Source organism: Alosa sapidissima, chromosome 13, assembly GCF_018492685.1.
Source record: "Alosa sapidissima isolate fAloSap1 chromosome 13, fAloSap1.pri, whole genome shotgun sequence".
In the NCBI taxonomy this organism is placed as follows: Eukaryota; Metazoa; Chordata; class Actinopteri; order Clupeiformes; family Clupeidae; genus Alosa; species Alosa sapidissima.
In genome coordinates this window covers 18539414-18560019 of record NC_055969.1, presented here as the reverse complement: position 1 = coordinate 18560019, position 20606 = coordinate 18539414, and the positions used below count along the sequence as shown (strand labels likewise).

At 39.9% G+C, this 20606-nt stretch overlaps 4 protein-coding genes across 6 annotated transcripts; 3 read left to right on the top strand and 1 right to left on the bottom strand.

The window, feature by feature from the left end:
- Positions 1–141: 141 nt before the first annotated feature.
- denr (density-regulated protein) lies at positions 142–6374 on the top strand. 3 transcript variants are annotated; one of them, XM_042060523.1, is made up of 9 exons: positions 159–300; positions 797–848; positions 1333–1442; positions 1708–1727; positions 1839–1929; positions 2813–2893; positions 3526–3642; positions 3754–3893; positions 6052–6374. In XM_042060523.1, exons 3-9 carry the CDS (start codon positions 1343–1345, stop codon positions 6094–6096), a joined length of 594 nt encoding a protein of 197 aa, XP_041916457.1. In that variant the 5' UTR covers positions 159–300; positions 797–848; positions 1333–1342; the 3' UTR covers positions 6097–6374. The 3 variants fall into 3 exon arrangements, with proteins under 3 accessions (XP_041916456.1, XP_041916457.1, XP_041916458.1); XM_042060522.1 differs by lacking the exon at positions 797–848 and having other exon boundaries at positions 142–300; XM_042060524.1 differs by lacking the exons at positions 159–300; positions 797–848 and adding an exon at positions 488–553.
- Positions 6375–7230: 856 nt separating this feature from the next.
- On the bottom strand, positions 7231–11770 carry LOC121680899 (ethanolamine kinase 1-like). Its single transcript, XM_042060495.1, has 8 exons — positions 11608–11770; positions 10531–10796; positions 10265–10399; positions 9709–9857; positions 8858–8941; positions 8608–8768; positions 7919–7992; positions 7231–7460 (listed from the first exon to the last, which is right to left on the bottom strand). Exons 1-8 carry the CDS (start codon positions 11749–11751, stop codon positions 7400–7402), a joined length of 1074 nt encoding a protein of 357 aa, XP_041916429.1. The 5' UTR covers positions 11752–11770; the 3' UTR covers positions 7231–7399.
- Positions 11771–12379: 609 nt separating this feature from the next.
- On the top strand, positions 12380–13403 carry LOC121680528 (hydroxycarboxylic acid receptor 2-like). The gene has a single exon (XM_042059931.1). The coding sequence runs from the start codon at positions 12417–12419 to the stop codon at positions 13401–13403; it is 987 nt and encodes a 328-aa protein (XP_041915865.1). The 5' UTR covers positions 12380–12416.
- A 4319-nt stretch (positions 13404–17722) lies between these two features.
- LOC121680902 (hydroxycarboxylic acid receptor 3-like) lies at positions 17723–19423 on the top strand. Its single transcript, XM_042060499.1, has one exon. The coding sequence runs from the start codon at positions 17723–17725 to the stop codon at positions 18710–18712; it is 990 nt and encodes a 329-aa protein (XP_041916433.1). The 3' UTR covers positions 18713–19423.
- Positions 19424–20606: the final 1183 nt, after the last annotated feature.

Below are 20606 nucleotides of genomic sequence, written 5' to 3'. Positions count from 1 at the left end.
TTTGTCATTATTTGAATCAACAATATATATATTATATGATGAAATGAATCGTGTAAATAGAATTTAATTATAATATGATATGACAGCATTTAATATAAGCAAAATATTTAGTCAGGCAAAACATCAAGGATCTATTGTTTCCTTGCCAAGCGTCGGTTCAGGACCCACAGCCATAGCAGCCTGTGGAGGTGTGCTCAACCCTTGTAATTCCTGTTGTCTAGAATCGTTTTTTTGAAATTTCGAATAATAATGCTTAAGACTTTGCTCACATTCAAGTAACACCGAGGTTTCATTTAAGGGGTATGTATGTACTTCTGTTTGTATGCATTAATTTCGTTCAGACATGCCTGTCAGTGAGTTAGCTATGGCATCAAGGTAGCTGTGCTAGCAAGCTAATGAATGGGTGCAAGTCCCACGGCAAATCATACCAGCAGCAGGCTGTTAGCTAACCTGTTAGCCACCAAACACAGGCGTCGGTACTAGTGGTTAGCATACGGCAATACACTACTGATCTCCGTTATGACTTGATTAACGTATTGTACCGAAACAGTTAGTAAGTATTGCTATATTGGAACTGTTTTTTGTACAGAATCCGAAAAGCCAACCAGTTAGATTATCATGCTCAAGTGGATAACATAACCTGTTAAACGTTTCTAAATTTATTACAGGATATTGTTAGCCTGATGTGACATTAACCTTAAAGTAGAAACGACATGGGTTAACTTAGTATTTCTAATGTGGCCATTGGTTTGTTGGAAAGCATATATGTTGAGATAATATCGTCTTGTCTATTTAGGGGTTTAGGCGAAGGAGTGCCAGAAAACGTTTGGCCTTACAGTGATCAGCTGGTATGGAAGGGGCCTACCGTTACTCAGAGAAATGAGGAGTCATGTTTGTCTTTAGTAAACCTCTCTGTACATTTATGCTCACTATTATAACTGCCAATGAGTTGTACTAAAAATGATCAATGTTATGAAGCTTACCCATCTTCAGAAGCAGTAGTTTAACTGTACAGCAATCAGAGGGACATTTTTAGACATACTCCAGGCTAGACATGTATTTGTCAGGATATTGTGTTTCTTTTGTGGATCACACAAATAACAAAAATACATGTTATGCTTTTACACTAATGAAGACTGGGAAAATGGAGATGAGCTAACTTGATGTTCATTAATGTCACTGCAAAGTCAAATGCCGCTGGTTTTCCTCATAGACATCAACCAGATTGAATGTGTCTTCACTGTACAGGCAATACTTGAAGGTACTAAGAGAAGTTGTTTAGTAATGTTAAGGGATATTAATCTGTGTAATCTGTGTATTTTCAATATGAAGAAGAGTAACCATGGCTACCACAGAGGAGTCAGGCTCACCAGAGGGTAAAGAACACCGCGGCTCAGCAGACCCGGATGGGAAATACCCAATGAAGGTGCTTTACTGTGGAGGTAAGGGTGCTGTGTTTCTGCGTCTGTGATTGTGTGTCGTGTAGTTGCTACATACAAGGATCTTTATTGAGATGTCAGTTGCCAAATGTCAAACATTGAACAGTGCATCATTTTTGTTGAAAAGCCTGTAACTTGTTTTGTAAATGCATAATGAACAATTGCTACATACAAGGCTCTTTGCTGAAAAGTCATGTCAAACTAATGAAACCACACATAGTTTTTGTAATGCGAAAAAGCTTATAACTGGTCTATTCTCTTTCTGCAGTGTGCACCTTGCCTACAGAGGTATGTACCTAAATGTCTAATTTTGCATTATTGACAAACCCAAGTTTAAAATCTAAAGAGACACACTATGTACAGTTTGGTTAGGTATGTCAAAGGTGTTTTCTCTTTCAGTATTGTGAGTACATGCCAGAACCAGCTAAATGCAGACAGTGGCTGGAGAAGAACTTTCCAAATGAGTTTGCAAGGATGACGCTGGGTAAGGGTAAGTGTCCTCTATCTTTGACCATCCTTATTTGTTTTCATAACACACAAGGCCCATTTGAACATGCTAGTAATAATAGGAATATTATCATCTACATCTACTTACTCTTTTGATTGATAAGGTAGACATTAGTAGATTAGTAATGATACATTGGCGAATATGCATAGTCTTTAAAGATGGACCCCTTCAACTTGAAATGAAATGGCTGAAATGTAACTTCACACCTTCTTCCTCATGTCGAGAATTGGGATCTATGTGACCCTGCCCCCTTTGCACACACTCTGCACCTGCCACTGGTACTCAGGAATGGTTCTGTACCCTTATGATGTAATAATGGACTGATGCCTGATTTGTCCCACCTGGGCTGTGATTTGTCGAAAACATAGATCCAAAGCAGATCCTTGGCCATGACCTTGACTTATTATTTCCCTCATGATATGTCTTCCAAAACGTGGTAGACACCACCAACAGGGTTAAAAACTTGATTTTCACTGTGGTCATTAAACCATTTTTTTGTGTGTATGTGGTGAAATAAGTGAAAGTGCAACAAATTAATAACGTGTACATTGCTGTAGAAGTATAGTCTTGTATTACTCATACATGCATGCATACATATGGGTCTTAATAACGATCTGTAACCCGCATAACCATTGAATAGCAGGGAAAAAGATTATTTGTCATTGTAATGTGGCTGCTGCAAAGTGGATGTATGTGGAGTGTGCATACAAACATAAGTCTGATGAGTTGATATTCGGAGATGGGCTGAGGTTGAGTTGTGAGTTGTTGGGAGCAAAGTGTCATTGTTCATGCATTCTGTTAGGAGTAGTTTACTGTAAGATGTACTATGATGAGTTGACGTGCTGCTTAACATGCTCTGGTGCAGATAATGTTCCAAGGCAGGAGCCAAAGGCCGGGGATGCCCCTTTTGTTGGAGAGGAGGAGGAGAAGAAGAAGCAGAAGAGAGGTAAGAGCTGACTCATACACTGTTAATTATGGGGTATATACCAAGAATATGGTGCAGTGACACACCTGTGCAAGGTAAGTCAGGGCAAGTGGGTAACCTCCTAATACCAGAGGCCTATGGCACCCTTCTCCTCATGAAACAAAGCCGTATGTAGGGGTGGAAGGTATAAAAGGTATACGGTATAAACAATATAAATTCGCCCTAAGGTACGGATTTTGACTATACCGCCATACCTCTATATGCTGCTAGATAGCAGGCTGACAATGTGGCCAAGCAATCATGTACAATGAGATGACGCAAGAAGTTGTTTTGGATTGCAGAGGCAATTATGTCAGTACTTGCAATGTGAGAAATGAGCTACTTTCTCAAGATACGTCTGTATTCTGTGAAATATGTCCTAGTCGTACTGTTAAGATATATATTGAATATATATCATTACTGTCTAATGCCAGGTATATCACTGAACCATGTTATTGGGAATAACTCGCAGACATCCATGTAACATAGTCTAGCTGGATCATATATAGTAAAAAAAAATATGTGGACAGATGTTTGACAGCCTGGTCTGTCATTTAAGTTTGTTATTGTGAGAAAAGTTGACATTACACCAACACATGACATTGCTATCCCAGGTGGACGAGGACAGATCAAACAGAAGAAGAAGACTGTTCCCCAGAAAGTCACAATAGCGAAAATCCCACGTGCTAAAAAGAAATACGTCACACGAGTTTGCGGCCTAGCGACTTTCGGTAAGTCTTTCCTTCTGCATCAGCAGGCTCAGCTTGAGCTCTGTACATCGTAAAGATTAAGATACATCCTCCCTTGCTGATCAGTTTGATGTGTTTGCTCCTCTTGAACAGACATAGAGCTTAAGGAAGCTCAGAGATTCTTTGCGCAAAAATTCTCCTGTGGTGCCTCAGTAACAGCAGAGGATGAGATCATCATTCAGGGTGACTTTACAGACGACATCATCGATGTCATCCAAGAAAAGTGGCCTGAGGTGAGTTTGTGATCCACAAGGGAATTCCGCTGCAGACATGTTATATTAAGAGGTGTGGTGCTTTAATGAAGCAGGATACTCAGTAACAGCCGAGCAGGAAAAGTCATAGGAGCAGATAATGGAGATATTACAGTTCATCACCCAGACAGAAGAAATATTCTTCTGATTGGCTGGTAGGGTGGCTATTAATTCTGTATAACGAGACACCTATGAAGTAGATCTGGTAAAAAAGTTTAATCACCATTCCATATCAATGGTCATTTGAATGGTAACTATAACACCTATGACAAACGGCGGTTGAGCCTGGAAGCAGGCTTCGCAATAATGGAATCAACTGCAAACAAGCTGCCCACAGTTATCACCGTCAGGACCAAAAAAAGTAGTACAACAAACTGAACAAGTCGGCTCCTTTTAAACTGAACCGCTTGTTTCCTTTGCATGCTATAAAGGCATGACCATGGCCTATATACATAGTGGCAACTGGGGGATAAGCAGGATAATGACCTTTGAGGTGTCCCTATACGGAATGAATGGACTCAAGTCTCAGTGGAGGAAACTCCATTCCGCTGCATTTTGTGGAGTTCTTTGTCTCCGCCTTGTCCATTAAATCCTTATACAACTCGGTGGCTGTTATCCCTTTTATATGTAATATTGGGACCTGTAATAAGAGATGTGTGATATCATTGGTACGACATCGGTAACGGCCGATAATAGCTCAGAAAATCTATCAATGGCGTATCTGAAAATATGAACATTTCTGGTATTGTAATCAGCTTAACCTATTAGGGTTTCCGAGGAAGCATCATAGAAATCTGTTCGAATTGGATGATGACTAAATTTTTATTTGAAAATATCATGTCAAATTACATATTTGACATCTACACCATGTTGCCTGTATCTGCAACGCCCATCACAATTAGATGAATAGGTTAACTTTAGTACAGGAGAGACCCTTAACCCTTCAGCAGGTAGGATATTGAAAAGATGTATATTGGCATTGGCTATTGGCCAAATCCAAATGTCAAATATTGGCAGTAATCCGTAACTTTAATAGTAGTTATATCAGTTGTTGTGGAAACATTAATAATATGAAATGTTTACTTTTAATAAGTGGAGACAGATAATGCCTTTATTAAAGGTTGTATCAGCGATAGCGGGGATACGGCACTTCTGTTGATGTTCAAACAAAACAGAGAGCTAGCTCGCTACTCCCTCCCCCTCCCTTCTGTGCAATTAAAACTCTCCTAAACGCACATCTCGTCAATTATTAGTTGAAACACTTTATTTTGCCTTTGAGTGGGTTGCCAACCCTTGTTGGTAGCAATTGTTTTTGTGTACAGATCTCGGAGCCTAGGCTGCCTACAGAGACGCGTTTTTTTGGCGGCCTGCTTATGGGGCAGACAGCTAGCGTATTGTTAGGAAAGATTAGATTAATGTGATCATTTTTGTTTGGGCCTTTTGTGGGCCTGAAATCGCTGATACAACCTTTAAAGGTGATAATATTAAAAAAAATCACTGGAGCACACATATTGACAAGGCCTTTATTAGACCTGAATATAATAGAACTTTTAATGAAAGCCATTTTCCGTCTCCAGTGATTTTCCATTTTCTGCTGTTAGTGAATTTGTCCTCTGTTGGGAAATGGATAAATTACGTATACTTTTTTCACTTGAAAGGATGCATTGATTTCATTCTACCATATCCTCATCTGTTCCTAAAATGTGTTACAAATCCCTTGGCCATTATCAATAATTCATTGTTGTAAAGACTATTTTGAGACTGAATCAATGGATTTGCTCCTTAAAAGTATAGGGTTTCAATTATGTATTTGTGTTCAACACAGTATGGTGAGTCATCATTTTCCAAACACAACTGTGTGTGTGTGTGTGTGTTTAGCAACCAGGCAAATGCACATAATACAGTCTTTGTCCAGTTCTCTCTACAATTGACCAACTGCAATTCAGTTCCTTCTCCATGGAAACAGCTGCTTTTGTGATCTAAAACAGGCAGATTTTAGCCAAGTCATCCTTGTCTGTGTGTTATAGTTTTGCCTCTAGGGGCAGGTATTTGTGCTATAGCTTTACCTCTAGGGGCAGCGTGGAGTAAAATCTGATGTGGCTCTGGGTTCATTAATTCTGCTATGTTGGGCCTCTCACAGGTGGATGATGACAGCATTGATGATCTCGGAGAAGTCAAGAAGTGAAGACCCAACATGCACTTTTACTGAAATGGATGCGATGTGACACAACAACTTGGCCAAATGTACACATTCACATTAAAGTCATTTTATATCTATTTTATTTACTGTATAGAGAGTTGGTCGGTGGACCTGGCCACTTCCTTGGCATTTTTCTTTTGTTTCAGTTCTCGATAGCTGCTTTCTTTCTTGGTTGCCAAAGGTCTGCTATTATGTGAACATCTTACACAACTTCGCTCACTTCACCTCGCAAACTGTAGGCTAATAAATTTTTGCTGTCAGTAGTTTGTGAACTGTACAGTCCTTTAACTGCAATAGTCACCTCTCTTAAATCTCCATCCAGTGACGCATTGTTTATTACAAAAACAAAAACCTTTTGTAACTGAATAATATACCTTTAAAATAATTAATTGACTTGACTCCTGCTTTGATACAATACACAAAATAGGCCTTTTTTATCCATACCTCATCTCACTGGTATAGACACATATGACCATTTTAAATTCTAAGCAAAATGCAAGTCACGGTCCAGGTGTATAAATTCAGTGTTTTCAGAAACTAATAACAAACCTATCACATGTAACCTTTCTATCAATAGTGTTTTGCTTCCTATAACATGATGAACATTTCGTCAGTTACCCATCATGGTAATGTTGATGAATCACCTCGTCATAGCAAGCAAAGTGTCATGAAAATTGTGTTGACAACAAAATAATTGCAGGTATGAGGCAGAGGATTCATAGCAAATAAAGAATAGCTTTCAAACAGTGGCCCCGACTCTAAACTTCAACACGTAAATAGCTTTGCCATCATGAACATAAACATGATCATGAAAAAAACAGTGTTGTGCTTTTGGCACATCAATTATTTGGTTTCTTAAGGTTCCTGTCCTTCACGTTATAGCCTTTCCTGAAAGCATTTTGAGGCTCCTGGTATGTTGAGGGGTCTGGAGTTTTAATTGAAACTTGGACAAACTTAAATTCCACATGTAGGTGTAATTATGTTTGGAAAGCATTGCTGGAGTCCATATTATTTTCTGTTGTCATAAGGTATATATACTGTCTTTAATGCACAATCTACCAGGCAACAACCCCTTCCCCCAATATCTGTAAGAAGTCATACTATGAGAGCTGGTTTGATTTAAACTTTATTGCGCTGATAAGAAAAAAAAAACATTATCTGGAAATAATACAAACTAAAGACTAAATACAAACTTTGTCATTGTCTTTGATTCCGTATTGTTTAATAGATTGGCTTGGTAAAATCTTGGGATGTAATAGGACTTTCTGCATCTATGCATCTTGGTGTTTTACATATCAAAGTATTCTTCTTTCATCTCAAAGTAACGCTCAAACCTGGCATTGGCATATCTGAAGGTAAAAGACAAGACATAGTTCATGGATAAAGGCACTCATTCAAACTATTGATTTGTATTCTGATTTTTCTTTTTTTTTGTATTTTGGATATGTATATTTTGACTGGTGTTTGTGAGTATACACATTAGCCTGTGTGAGTTAAATGGCTTTAAATTACATTGAGAGACCACCAAGAGTGAAGAGTGCTGATTCCATCAAAAGTAGATTTGAAATTAACAGGGAGCACCAACATTAGGTAAAATAGACCAACTAAAGACATACAATTTTTAAACAAAATAGTGAAGCTCATTTTGCTCAAAATATATATTTTATGTTAAAAATAAATATTGTAGCAGTGGTTTGAAAACACTCAAAGACCTCATCTGTGGCCTCATTCTGAGTGTCCATATTTCAGAGAATATAGAAGATTCTGCAGGTTAAGGGCAACACACAAGAGTGAATGACAGACTTACCTCATAAAGTCAAAATTGATATCTGAATGTCTGGCTTGAATAACTGCCCATAATCCCCAGAAGAAGTGTGAAGCCTGAAACAATAAGGTAAGATGGTAAATTAATGTAACTGGCTACTTGTGGGATGCTGTGTACATGAGGCTGAGTCAGTGGGTATCTGAAGGACATGCCCAAGAACACAGACACTCATGTCTCAGACTTGGACAGAGTGGAGTGGTAGTACTTAGGGGTGTGGTTGAGTGTGTGTGTGTTGTCGGGGGGGGGGGGGGGGGGTTGATTGTTTCTTTTCCGCTCACTTAATGACTGAAAGGTGCAGTTGTATAAGCAGAGACGTTTCTAATGAGGAGACACAGCACTCAGAGATAAATACATGGGGTACAATTAGTTTATAACACCAATGTGGGGTAATCTCTACACATATCCCGCCCCTTCCTCTATGCCTCCCCATTCACTCAAATAGGAAAATAACTGCCCAAAGTGCATTGCAAATGGCCACCGAGTGGGGGGACTTGCACTTTTGTATGATGAACTGGATTTCACTATTCCCTCAACTCATCTGTGCTGAATTTGCTACTGAGCGGTTAGTTTCACATTCATTTTAGGCCATTTAAAGCCATCTAACCACTGTACTATTTTGTGTGTGACAGCGAGGATGTGTGTGTCTGGTGTGTGGTTAGGATGGAACTCACCAGATTAAACTTGCAAACTGTGATATAGAGGTTCTTCACGTCATGCTCTGATACTATGGTATCTGTGCCTGAGCAGCTCTCATATCTCCTTAGGTAAGCAGTCAGCCAGTCCATCTGAAGCTCCACGCTGGGATATCGACTGTAGTCAGTGTCGGTCAAACCTGCAATTTTCATTTAAAAACAGAATAACAATCCTAAAAGGACCACATATTGAACAATATGAAATATAATGTTTATTTATTTACTGTACCTGCATATTCATTGAAAAGGTTGGCAATATCAAAGGCCTGATAATTAAAATCACCATATTCATAATCAATGAACTTTACAGTGCCTGAGAAACACAGATTGAGAACATGTTGTAAATACTGTTGTTGGTTGTAAATAAGTCAAGTCAAGTCAAATTTATTTATATAGCACATTTCAAAGCAATAGCATTGCACCAAAGTGCTTTACATAAAATAATAATAATAATTTTAAAAAAAATAATAATAATAATAATAACAATAATACATATACATACATATAAACATATTTAAAAAAAGGCAGAGGTGAGGGAGTCAGGGAGTGTTAAAAGCTAGGGAGAAGAGGTAGGTCTTTAGGTTGGATTTAAAACTACTAATAGTGGGGCAGGATTTCACAACATCAGGAAGGCTATTCCAAAGCTGGGGAGCATAGACAGAGAAAGCTCTGTCACCTTTGGATTTAAGAGAGGCAGAAGGAACACAAAGAAGACACTGGGAAGATGATTGAAGAGGTCTAGGAGGACAGTAAGGAATTAAAAGATCACATAAATACTGAGGTGCTAAACCATGTAAAGCTTTGAAAACAAATCATATGGCAAGCCTATAGTAGATTATCATCTAAAAAAAAAACCTCTCCATCTCCTTATGTCTATTATCTCATTCTGAGTGATATGCAATTGTTGACAGAATGTTTAAGCTTTGGACCTTCAAAGATACAAAGCACCTTTACCTTGTTCCCAACAATGATATGTTCAAGTAAAATGGAACTGACAGGTGAATGGGAAGTCAGGTTGTTTTTTAAAGGGCGATGCTCTCCTGACAACCTCACTCTCCATGACTTGGCACTTAAACTCACCTTTGGTATCATTGTAGATTATGTTAGCTGGCGAAAGATCATTATGACACAGCACTGTTGGAGAGTATACGGGACCAAGTCGTCTTTTTAACTCATGCATTTCATTTCTCAGAGCCTCCACACTGGTAGTCTCTGGTAGACGCAAGGAGCTGGGACAGGAGGGAAAGACGAGCTTGAAGAGGTGCCATTTATACAGTATCACAGATTCATAATATGAGTCATGTTAAAATGCTTTAGCCTTTGGTAGTGTATTCAATATGGTCTTTCCTCAGTTGATGACAGATTGACCATAATCTGATTGTTCAGTGATTGATACGCTGCTTTCAAGACAAAACATAGCACTGTTGAAGACACCAGTTTGTTGAATAATTATACATAATTATATCATTCATTGAATTTGCTGAGGGTTAAAGAGCATGAAACATAATAACACCATAAATGTAATTGTAAGACAGAAGCTGCATATGACTGCTGAAGCTTAAACTAAATAATTCTGGAAATAAATGATTTGCCATTGTGCTATAATGTGTTTTTAATTATACAGTACATGACTCACCTTGGCATCTCATCATTTTCAGAATCCTGTACTAGCTGAAGGAAATGGGCCATTTTGGTCCAGAGGAAAGCCTGAGGGCGAGAGCCATCTCTGGGCTTGATGGTGTGGATTTTTGCCATTTCCTCTGCAATTAGCCTGGATATTAGCACAAAGAGCACATACAACATGCATACAATGTATCTGTTATTTGATAAAGTAAAGAAAGTTGAGAGCCAGTTTAAGTTAGGATACCTTCCAAGAGAATAACATAACCAATTCAGCTGTACCTGTAAACAAGAGGCTCCCTCAGTAGCTTATTATCCAGCGCTATGCCCTGCAAAAACTCATAACAAATGCCGTTTTCAAAGCTGCAGTACAACTTGGGGCCACAACTGTGTTCGTGAAGTATGTGAAGTATCTCTATCTCTTTGCGTCGGTCCAGATAGAGGTCTGTCATATTGCCATACACCCGCACTAGCACCACATCATCCGACGACCGCAGGCAGCCTGTGTAACAGGCTGTCAACTGGTTGGTAGTGCCTTCTGTAAAGACCTACACAAAATGAAAGGCTTGTCAATGAATAAATATTAGTTTTGGCACATTTTTAGCTGGCACACAATTAGTGGTGCCAGCTAAATGTCTATGATGTGCAGAGGAAGTAAAATTATACACTTATCTCCATGTGAACAAGGAGGCATAAAAAGTTAATTTCTTTATTTATGGCTTTGTAGGAAATCATGGCAGATGCCTCTACTGACAAATATTCCGTGGTTCCCTTCACAATTTGCTCATGTTTTCAAAGACATGCGTTGTCACATTTATTTTCCCAGAAACGTCACCAAAATGCAAATTGCTTTTTAAAGATGTATTACAGTCCATACAAAGGTCTATCTACTATAATTCAATATTGTGTGTTCTCATTAATTCATTCTTTCAAAGACAATCCCGCCCCCCTCAGTTTATCGTGAGTTGAGGATATCTAAAAAATATTTGTAAAGATGACCCAGATTAAGTAATGTTTAAAGTGTCATTGCAGTGTAACATTTACCTTAATTAAATGGTCTGAACAACTTCATAACTTCTATTCACATAGAAAAAAACAGCTGCACATAAAAGTAATCAAATGAAAAAGACCTATTATGTATTACAGTACAGAAAGAAGAAAATGCATGCATTATCCACATGAACACACTGTTGCCATTTTAAAGGCATAATACATAGATGGCACTGGCACGAGTAGCATTGAACAACAGACCTTTGCAATGTCAAGGACTGTAGCCTATTCATGGTATTGCATTTGTGGCAGAGAAACCCGAATAAGTGCAATTCAAACCAACAGCAGACGTTAAATTATCAAACTTGCCTTTTTCTTAATGTCTTCTATTCTCCACTGTGGCCTAAGAATCCTCAGCAGCTTCATAATACTGTTGTGGGGATCCTCATCCTCCTTAATGCGTATATTCAGGTGAAGAGGCCCATTTTTCTTGCCTGTACAAGTGCCCTCCATTCTTAACAGTGACTGCTTTTCAGACTATTTTAGCTACTAACTGAACTGGTGTAGTTGCTAGAGTCCATTGGTCCGGTCAAGGCTGGCAGCTTATCAGAGTGCAAAGTCCAGAGTAAAACATTAAAAAAGGATGAAGAAAATGGGTTTTGAGAGTAGGCTGTTCTTGTGACTTGGTCTCTTTCCACCAGTGGTCAAGACCATAATTCACCCACGGGACAGTTAACTAGCTCACTATAAAGTTTAATTTAAAATATTAAAACTCATTTTCTGAGCTGCAATAATGATCTGAGTTGATCTGTTTTTTATTTTATGCAAATTAAGGATATAAACACAGAGATTTTAATGCTACATTTTAACCTTTTCCCCGCCAATCAGTTTCCAATCCCTCTATCAATCTTGTTTGAATTTGATCAACATCACTATCAGCTGCTTTAATATATGGTGTCAGGGTTATGTAATGCTGACTGTGTAATGTTGATTAGTCACCTAGGTGTCAATGGTATGAAAATGGGCACATTAGCCAAATTTGTTTGCATGTGTGTAAACATTAAAGGCAAAGGCGACCTGAACTCAAAGAAAGCTGGGATGCAGCCACAGCCTTATGTAGACATACTGACTTAAACCAGGGGTTCAAACTCTACTAAAAGCTCCACAGTTTTGCTCTCATGGAGAGGAACTCTACTACGAGCAAGGAGGCGAACTGTTGTTTCTTCAGCACACCACAGCTGGATCACGTTATGGTACCTGTCCTTGTGGTGGAGTTCATGCTGGGCCTCATGTCGAACTTGATTGCCTTGTGGATGTTCGCCTCCCAGAAGATCTGGAAGTCCCACTCTGTTTACCTGGCTCACCTGACCACCGCTGATGCAGTGTTGATGCTCTGCCTGCCCTTCCGAGCCGACTACTACATCAAGAGCCGAAACTGGATTTATGGCTCTGTCTTCTGTCAGATTGACCTCTTCATGCTTTCAACCTGTCGAGCTGCGGGGATTTTCTTCCTAACCACAGTGGCCATTGACCGCTACTTCAAGATACTTCATCCTCAACATCGCATCAACCGCATGGGCCTACGCTGCATCAATGGGATATGCTGCGGCCTGTGGCTACTTATTTTCACCATGAACATCTACCTGTTCACAGGTAATCACCTGATCAACCTTCAATGTGAGACCTTCACTATCTGCATGGACTTCTCCCTGCTACACGTGTGGTCTGATATCTTCTTCATACTGCAGTTTGCTATACCTGCTGGGATCGTTTCTTTTTGTACCTATAGCATCACAGCTCACCTGAGGAACAACACTGTCAACTCTATGGGCAGAATCAGCAGAGCAGTGTATTTTGTGATGGCTGTTGCCTTGGTGTTCATCTTCTGCTATCTCCCAAGTACAGTGTCCCGTTTAGCTGTGTTGATCCTAAAGGCTTTGTACGATGACTGCTCACACTTTCATGGGGCCAGTGTGGTGTTTTATTATTTGATTTGTCTGACCTATTTCAACAGCGCCTTAAACCCAGTGCTGTACTACTTCTCCAGCCCTGCCTTCAACAGAACTGTCCGCAACTTCTTCTGTAAGCTCTTTGGAAAGGAAACACAAGATGCACAGAGCAACAATGGAAATGACAGTGTGGCACCAAATGGTAATGCCAAGTAATCAGAACTCCATTTTTTACCACATAAAACACATGCATTATAATTCAATATACCAGAACATTATCTTTAAGGCCTAAAATGAACTGTGGGAAATCTAAATATTTCATGACTATAACGAAAACGAAAAAAAAAAGTAATTTGTAAGTTTGTAATGCCAAGTGCCAAACATTTGGAAAAACACTTTATTCACAATACACAATCAAACAATGCATGTAGTCTACTTGGTTGTATAATTGCTTTAAATGTGTAAGCCATGCCCCTTATATATGCACTGCTTATTTGAATGATATCAGCATGGCAGCTTTTTTGGTGGTCATTTGCTTTGCATTCAGCCTACTTTGCATTTACCTTCCTTACCTGGTAAGCCTGGAAACATGTTATCTGGAAGAGTTTCTTTGTGTCTCTCTGTGTTTCTTTCTATCATAACCCCTTTGCTTGTTTAGCCTTCATGGTTTATTATTACTTGAGAAATCTCCACTAAATCTGAAATAACAAAATACAGATAAAGCCTTTCAAATAAAAAATAAAAAATGGTAGCAAGTGGATTCTGTCCAATTCTGTTCAATGATTTAGGGGTCTCATGGGGGGCTGGGGGGAGGGGGGGGCATACGAGCTGAACTCCACATTACTTACATTAACATCATTGTATTTTTTTTATCATTATCCTCCTTATTTTTTCTAAAATAGACTGCTTACTTATATTTGGCCATGACACACTTCCATTGCTGCTGTTTTTCTGTTGTGCTGTGAGTTCCTCTATTTTTACATTACATTACATTTGGCTGACACGTTTTTTATGATGTTATTTTGTTAAAGTATGATAGGACAGCAGAGAGTTAAGTTCTCTTTTAAAATGACTGGCAGCAGGCAAGCAATATGAAAGAGACATATAAGATGGAAAGGCCCAGCAGCAGTTGCAATAAAAGTTGTAGTGCTTGAGTATAGTTGTTCAAAGGGTGGAAAACTTTATTTCTTCGTTCAAGTTTATCCTGCTCTTCTATTTTTGACACAATGTTCTGCAGCCCTCCCATGTGGTTTTACATCCCAGTCAACATGCAAAATGTACAAATGTCCTCAAAGTCAACTAAGAGGTTTGCGTGCAAACAGGCAAATGCTGCCACAGCAAAGCATTATTTCTAGATCTTCATATTTCCTCTCTTCTGCAGTAATATGTGTTACTTGCTATACAATCCTTCTGTTATTGCTTTAAATCTTATGTTTTATTAATTATATTCAATCAAATGGATAACTAATATAGTGACTTTAATCTTGTGTCATATATGTATTGGGTCTTGGGAAAACTTCCACTTTAGCCTTGCACCTTTGGGGTTTGTGTCCCTTAGAGATAGTTTCCCTCTTTAATTCCAAAATAAAATAAAAACATTGGTAATTTATTTATCTGTTCTTATTTGTGCAAGCACAAAAGCTGCCTATTTCTAGATTTGTGTATTTGTGTATTGTGACACAAATATTTTTTGTTGTGATGCTGTAGGTTCCTAGCCTGAGGAGCCAGATCCACATCAAGATCAAGACGTAGGGGCTGGGAACTCACTGGGTGCTCAATCCGAGGGGCGGGATAAACGGTTGTCTTACGAATTCCCTCTGCACGCAATAGGATAGCGCTACAACTCGTGAGTCCCATGCGTTTTCCCACCGGCGGAGCTAGTTGGCTAGTTGATCAAACTTTTGGCAACTTAAAAAAAGCCTAACTCAAGTCGTGCTGTTCACCAGCAGCAGCATCCATATTCTTTGTTTTCAAGTAGCGGGAAATTAACGCGGAACCGCCGGAAGTCAGCCGTCATTATGATAAGCCCGCCCACCGACTCTATACATGATGTGATTGGCCTGATCGAAGTTTGATTTTTCCAGCTCGCAAGCCAAAGGAGAGTTGCTAGACTACCCTGACTGCAAATTAAATTTGCTGCTGCTAGGGTGCGTCTAGATTTCTAGGCTAGGGAAGAACCTCGGGCACTCATTTGCTACTCCTTCCAATAGCTAATCATACCACAGGGATTGTGGCCCCAGCCGTGGCGCGACTGGCTGGGGCACCTGCACCGTACGCCGGCGCCCCGGGTTCGATTCCCGCCCCGTGGTCCTTTCCGGATCCCACCCCGACTATACATTAAAATCAATTTCTGGGAAAGCTCTTGGCTGGTTTGAATCTTACCTTAAAGGGTGTTCTTTTGTTCTTGTGGCAGCCGTGACCTACTGGTTAGCACTTCGGACCTGTAACCGGAGGGTTGCCGGTTCGAACCCCGACCAGTAGGCACGGCTGAAGTGCTCTTGAGCAAGGCACCTAACCCCTCACTGCTCCCCGAGATGCAGGCAGCTCACTGCGCCGGGATTAGTGTGTGCTTCACCTCACTGTGTGTACACTGTGTGCTGTGTGTGTTTCACTAATTCACGGATTGGGATAAATGCAGAGACCAAATTTCCCTCACGGGATCAAAAGAGTATATATACTATACTATACTATACTATATTATATTATACTATACTTTCAACATGTCTTGGCAGGGACAGGTATCAAAGTCTCATGAACTCACCACAGGTGTGCCTCAGGGATCATTATCAGGGCCCGTGCTTTTCTCTATTTACACCACGTAGGCCAGTGGTTCTCAAATGGGGGTACGCGTATCCCTGGAGGTACGGTAAGCCACTCCAGGGGGTACGTGAGATTTTAAAATATACATATATTTAAAAAGTAGAATCCATGCAAACTACTTTAAAAACAATTATTTAATAAATATTTCAGGAAAATATAAGTTCATAAAATGAATTTTATATTTCAGTAGGCTATTCAATTTCATTATCCTAAAAACCCAGAGTCCCCCGGATGGTTCGACCCAACCTGTCATTATCTGTCAATCACTGTCAAAACTCAAACGATGGAGTCGTGGTTGAAGCGTAGCGGTAATTCTTGTGAAAACACGATGGACAGTGCTCTGTTTTAAGTCTTTTTTTCTCAACTAAAAATGCTTTGCACTGGTTAGGGGGTACTTGGTTAAAGCTAGCTGTGTCATCTCTGAGAATATTTGAATCCTTTTTGTAGCTGATATGGTCCCCCATAAATGGAATTCCACAAAATTTGGCATGCATCCAGAAAAGAGTGTCATAATGATACACTAATGCCTCATTGACGCTATACCTCAAATGACTGGATATGGGATGTGTTGACATGGCCCCTGGAGACCAACATACAAAATTAATTTGGTTATATCCAGGCCCTACGGTTCTCACAGATACGATAAGATATTCACAGAAAACTGTGTCCGGCCATCTACATCCCCCCCACGAACGTAATTCCACAAAACTTGCCATGCATTCAGAGGGTGTCATAATGATCCTCAAAATCGTGTAGCTTTGAACATGTCAGCCAAAGATACCTGATTATAACACCTTGTTTTTGCTGTTTCATTTTTAACTAGGTGGCAATATACCTCAAATGAGTGGATATGGGATGGGCTGACATGCGAACATACGAAAAAAGTGGCCATCCTAGGTCTACGGTGGGTGGGCGATGGATCAAAACGAAAAACAATTCCGTGTCATCCTTGTGGGGCTACATGCCCACTAAGTTTCGTGCAGCCCGGACACACACACACACACACACACAATTAGACGCTAAATACGTTTAGTTGTCTCTGTATAATGACAATAAATTTTAATCTAATCTTAAATCTAATCTAAATAGGAGGTTTCCACCGTTGAAAGAAAAAATGTTAAAACACCAGACTGGAATTGGCTAAAATACATATTGTCAAGTCACAGTCCTTCTAGGTAAAATGTTCTTTGGACTGATGAGACAAAACTGGAGATTTTTGGCGAGTCACATTGGTGCTACATTCACAAAAAAATAAAGGTGGCAAAGAAAAGAACACCATATTTTGAAAATAGAGTAGTAATTTTAGCCACGACTGTACCTAGGCGTAAACAATCTTCCATTATGACTGTTCCTAACAAAGGGGGAGCTGAATTTCTTCCACTGTGTCCTTAAACAGAACATATTATATCTTAATCTTTATGGTTTTTCCATGCCCTGATAAGAATTTGGAACTTGGTACTTAGAACTCGGAACTGGCAGATTTTGATAAAATTATTTGTCCTATATTGTATTTTCAAGGGATAATGATAATTTCATGAATTCTTTCAAGCCATTTATGTCTGTAAAGGTTTGTCTGCTGTGAGAGCCATCATTTCCTTAGATATCCTGGTACTTTACTGTCTCTGAAACAACCTTAGACCTATTTGCATATAGGAAAAGGAAAGCACTGGGCTCTTAGGTTGTCAGCCTGTGAACCAAAGAATAGAATTCCAGTCATGCACAACAGTTGCTGCCCTTTCACTTCTCCTATCCTGGATGAGGTGCTACCCCCTGTTCTCATCTTGGAGTTCATCTTTGGGCTGCTAGGGAACGGCCTTGCCCTGTGGATGTTCGTCTTCCATACGGACACCTGGAAGCCCAATTCTATCTACCTGGCACACCTTGCTGTGGCCGACACCATAGTGCTTTTCTGCTTGCCCTTCAGGGCTCACTACTACCTGCGGAGGAAAGACTGGATCTATGGCGACGTGCTGTGCCGCATCCTGATGTTCCTGTTGGCCACCAATCGAGCTGCTGGTATTTTCTTTCTCACGGCTGTTGCCGTGGACCGCTACTTTAAGGTCGTTCACCCACTCAACCGGTTCAGCCGCATGAGCTTGGGATATGCCACACTGGTGTGCTGCTGCCTTTGGGTAGTCATCGTCAGCCTGACCATCAATATACTCTTTTCTTCACACCTCTACGTTCTCGACAACCGGATGCAGTGCGAGAGCTTCAACATCTGTATGGACTACACAGCAGCAAGTGCCTGGCACGACACCCTCTACCTCCTGCAGTTCTCCGTTCCTACTGCGATCATTGTGTCCTGCACCGTATGTATCACTCTCCAGCTGAAGAACAGGACGGTGGACACCGACGGGAGGATCACAAGAGCGGTCTACTTTGTGCTTACTGTTGTCCTGGTTTTCATCGTTTGTTTCCTCCCGAGTACACTCTCCCGCATGGCCATATGGATCCTAAGGGCTTGGTACAATGAGTGCTCTCACTTCAAACAGGTCAATTTTGCTTTCTACACCACTGTGTGTTTGACGTATTTCAACAGTGTCCTGAACCCGGTGGTGTACTACTTCTCCAGCCCAGCCCTTAGCGGAACCATCCAGAGGGTTTGGCATAAACTCCTCTGTAGACCGTTGCAGGAGGAGGAAGAGGAAAGAAACCCACCACCAACCACCACCAGACCTTTCTCAGTGTCTGGGCAAGTCTGATATTTGGGGGAATACAGGCAAACAAAAGGTTAAAAAAAAAGGTCAAAGCTGAAGTATGGTGACCATAGAGACATTATGTTGAATAAACAATTGTTGTTGCACTTCTGAGGCACTAACTATATGCACTAAATGTATGTAGCCTACATTACCTCTTATCTGTCACCCAGCAAATCTTCTGGATAATTTGTTAGAGCACGGTCCTGTTTCAGAGGAAAACATGGTCAGGTGAATTTGTGATATTGCCGTGAAAGTAATACAAATGCCTCAAATATGTTCTTTCTGTTCTGCCCAAGCCACTGGTAAAAGAAATGGCAGAAATATTCCCCCCTGGAAAAGTACAATAAAAGTAATTATAGGTCATTATATAGTCAACTCTAAACCACTAACCAGTTGGGAAATTGTTTTACATGTCAAAGTCTTTCAGAGTATAGCCTAATGCATGCATTCTAATTTGAATTGTTATCAGAGGACAACATCAGAGATTGATAGAAAGAAGAGTGTACAAGGCAACAATGGCAGCAGGAAGATCCACCATCAACACCGAAAGTGCCCATCACCCCGAAGTGCTAATTAGCAAGGTTAGTTAATCAGTAGTGCTATGAGAGGAGATATTCTCTGAAGAGGTGGGTCTTCAGGAGTTTTTATATCAGTCCAAAAAGGGCTATCAGCAGGGGCCCCTAAATAAAGTGATTGGGAGCCCAATACCGGTGAATACCGGTAGGTTATTTTGGGTGGTGGAAGGAAACCAGAAACCTAACTACCAACATACAAAGAAGCAGACCTGTGTGTTTTTTCTTCTTCTTTGAGCTGGTGGCAGCTTTGCAGTAGTCTATAGATTGTACAGTATAATTATCAGAGATCATTACAGCTGATTCAGAATGCTGGAGCACGCCTGGTCTTCAATCAGCCAAAAAGGACACATGTAACTCCTCTCCTTACCCTCCATTGGCTCCCTATAGTAGCTAGAATTAAATTGAAATGTCTCACTTTGGCCTATAGGACACTGACTGGATCTGCTCCTAATTATTTTAACTCAATAATCAAGGCGTACATCCCCAACCGCCCACTGCGGTCTTCTGATGAGCGTCTGCTATGTCGACCAGTCTTAAACATACTGTAGGTCTAATTCAAAACTCTTTTCCTCAGTGGTTTGTAGTTGGTGGAATGAGTGCTCTCCGTTCCTGTGGTAGTTTTGGGTCGTTTAAGAGGGGTCTAAAGACATTCCTGTTCAACATGCACTTAGTTCTTTAAGCGCTTCTTATGCGTTATTTTTGTAAACTATTGTTTTATTTCCATTAGGCTGTTTATTAATTTTACATTATTGTTTATTAATGATATTCTCCTTAATGTAGTCTTACCATGTCATTGTTTTTTATATATATATATTATTGATTGAATGGACATTATTGATTATTATTGCTTTTTCCCTCATTTTCATTGCTCACTTTATTAGGCTATTGATTGAATTGACATTGTTGTTTATTATTGCTATTCTCCTTATTCTTGTTTTACCAACAGTCTAAACTGTTCCCTGTTACATTTTTAAATATGTTGTTTTTGTTTTGTGTGTCGCTTTGGGCAAAGGCGTCTGCAAAATCCCATAACCATAACCATAATTAGCCTATAATTTTATGTTTGATATGGGCCAATAGGAAATAACCATAAGGCCTATCTTGTAGGCCTGTTACACTTGTAGGCTACTCAACTAGCTGTATAATCTATTTCATGCACTATTTGTTTATTAAAATAACTGATTAAATATTATTTTTGTAGGCCTATTGCATTTTGAGGACAGTTTTAGTTAAGTTGGCATCTAGGCCTGTTCAGTAAAAGTGCTCTAACGGAAATGCCAACACATGAGGTGTCAGATTTCATTTCACTGTTATGGAAAAAA

Excerpts from the sequence above, each read along its gene's own strand:
- denr (XM_042060522.1), top strand. The coding sequence starts at position 1,343 with ATGGCTACCACAGAGGAGTCAGGCTCACCAGAGGGTAAAGAACACCGC. Across the intron at positions 1,443-1,707 it reads GAAGGTGCTTTACTGTGGAG|TGTGCACCTTGCCTACAGAG; the intron begins GTAAGGGTGCTG and ends CTCTTTCTGCAG. Across the intron at positions 3,643-3,753 it reads TTGCGGCCTAGCGACTTTCG|ACATAGAGCTTAAGGAAGCT; the intron begins GTAAGTCTTTCC and ends CCTCTTGAACAG.
- LOC121680899 (XM_042060495.1), bottom strand. The coding sequence starts at position 11,751 with ATGGAGGGCACTTGTACAGGCAAGAAAAATGGGCCTCTTCACCTGAAT. Across the intron at positions 10,797-11,607 it reads TAGAAGACATTAAGAAAAAG|GTCTTTACAGAAGGCACTAC; the intron begins GCAAGTTTGATA and ends CATTTTGTGTAG. Across the intron at positions 10,400-10,530 it reads AGGGAGCCTCTTGTTTACAG|GCTAATTGCAGAGGAAATGG; the intron begins GTACAGCTGAAT and ends GCTAATATCCAG.
- LOC121680528 (XM_042059931.1), top strand. The coding sequence starts at position 12,417 with ATGGAGAGGAACTCTACTACGAGCAAGGAGGCGAACTGTTGTTTCTTC.
- LOC121680902 (XM_042060499.1), top strand. The coding sequence starts at position 17,723 with ATGCACAACAGTTGCTGCCCTTTCACTTCTCCTATCCTGGATGAGGTG.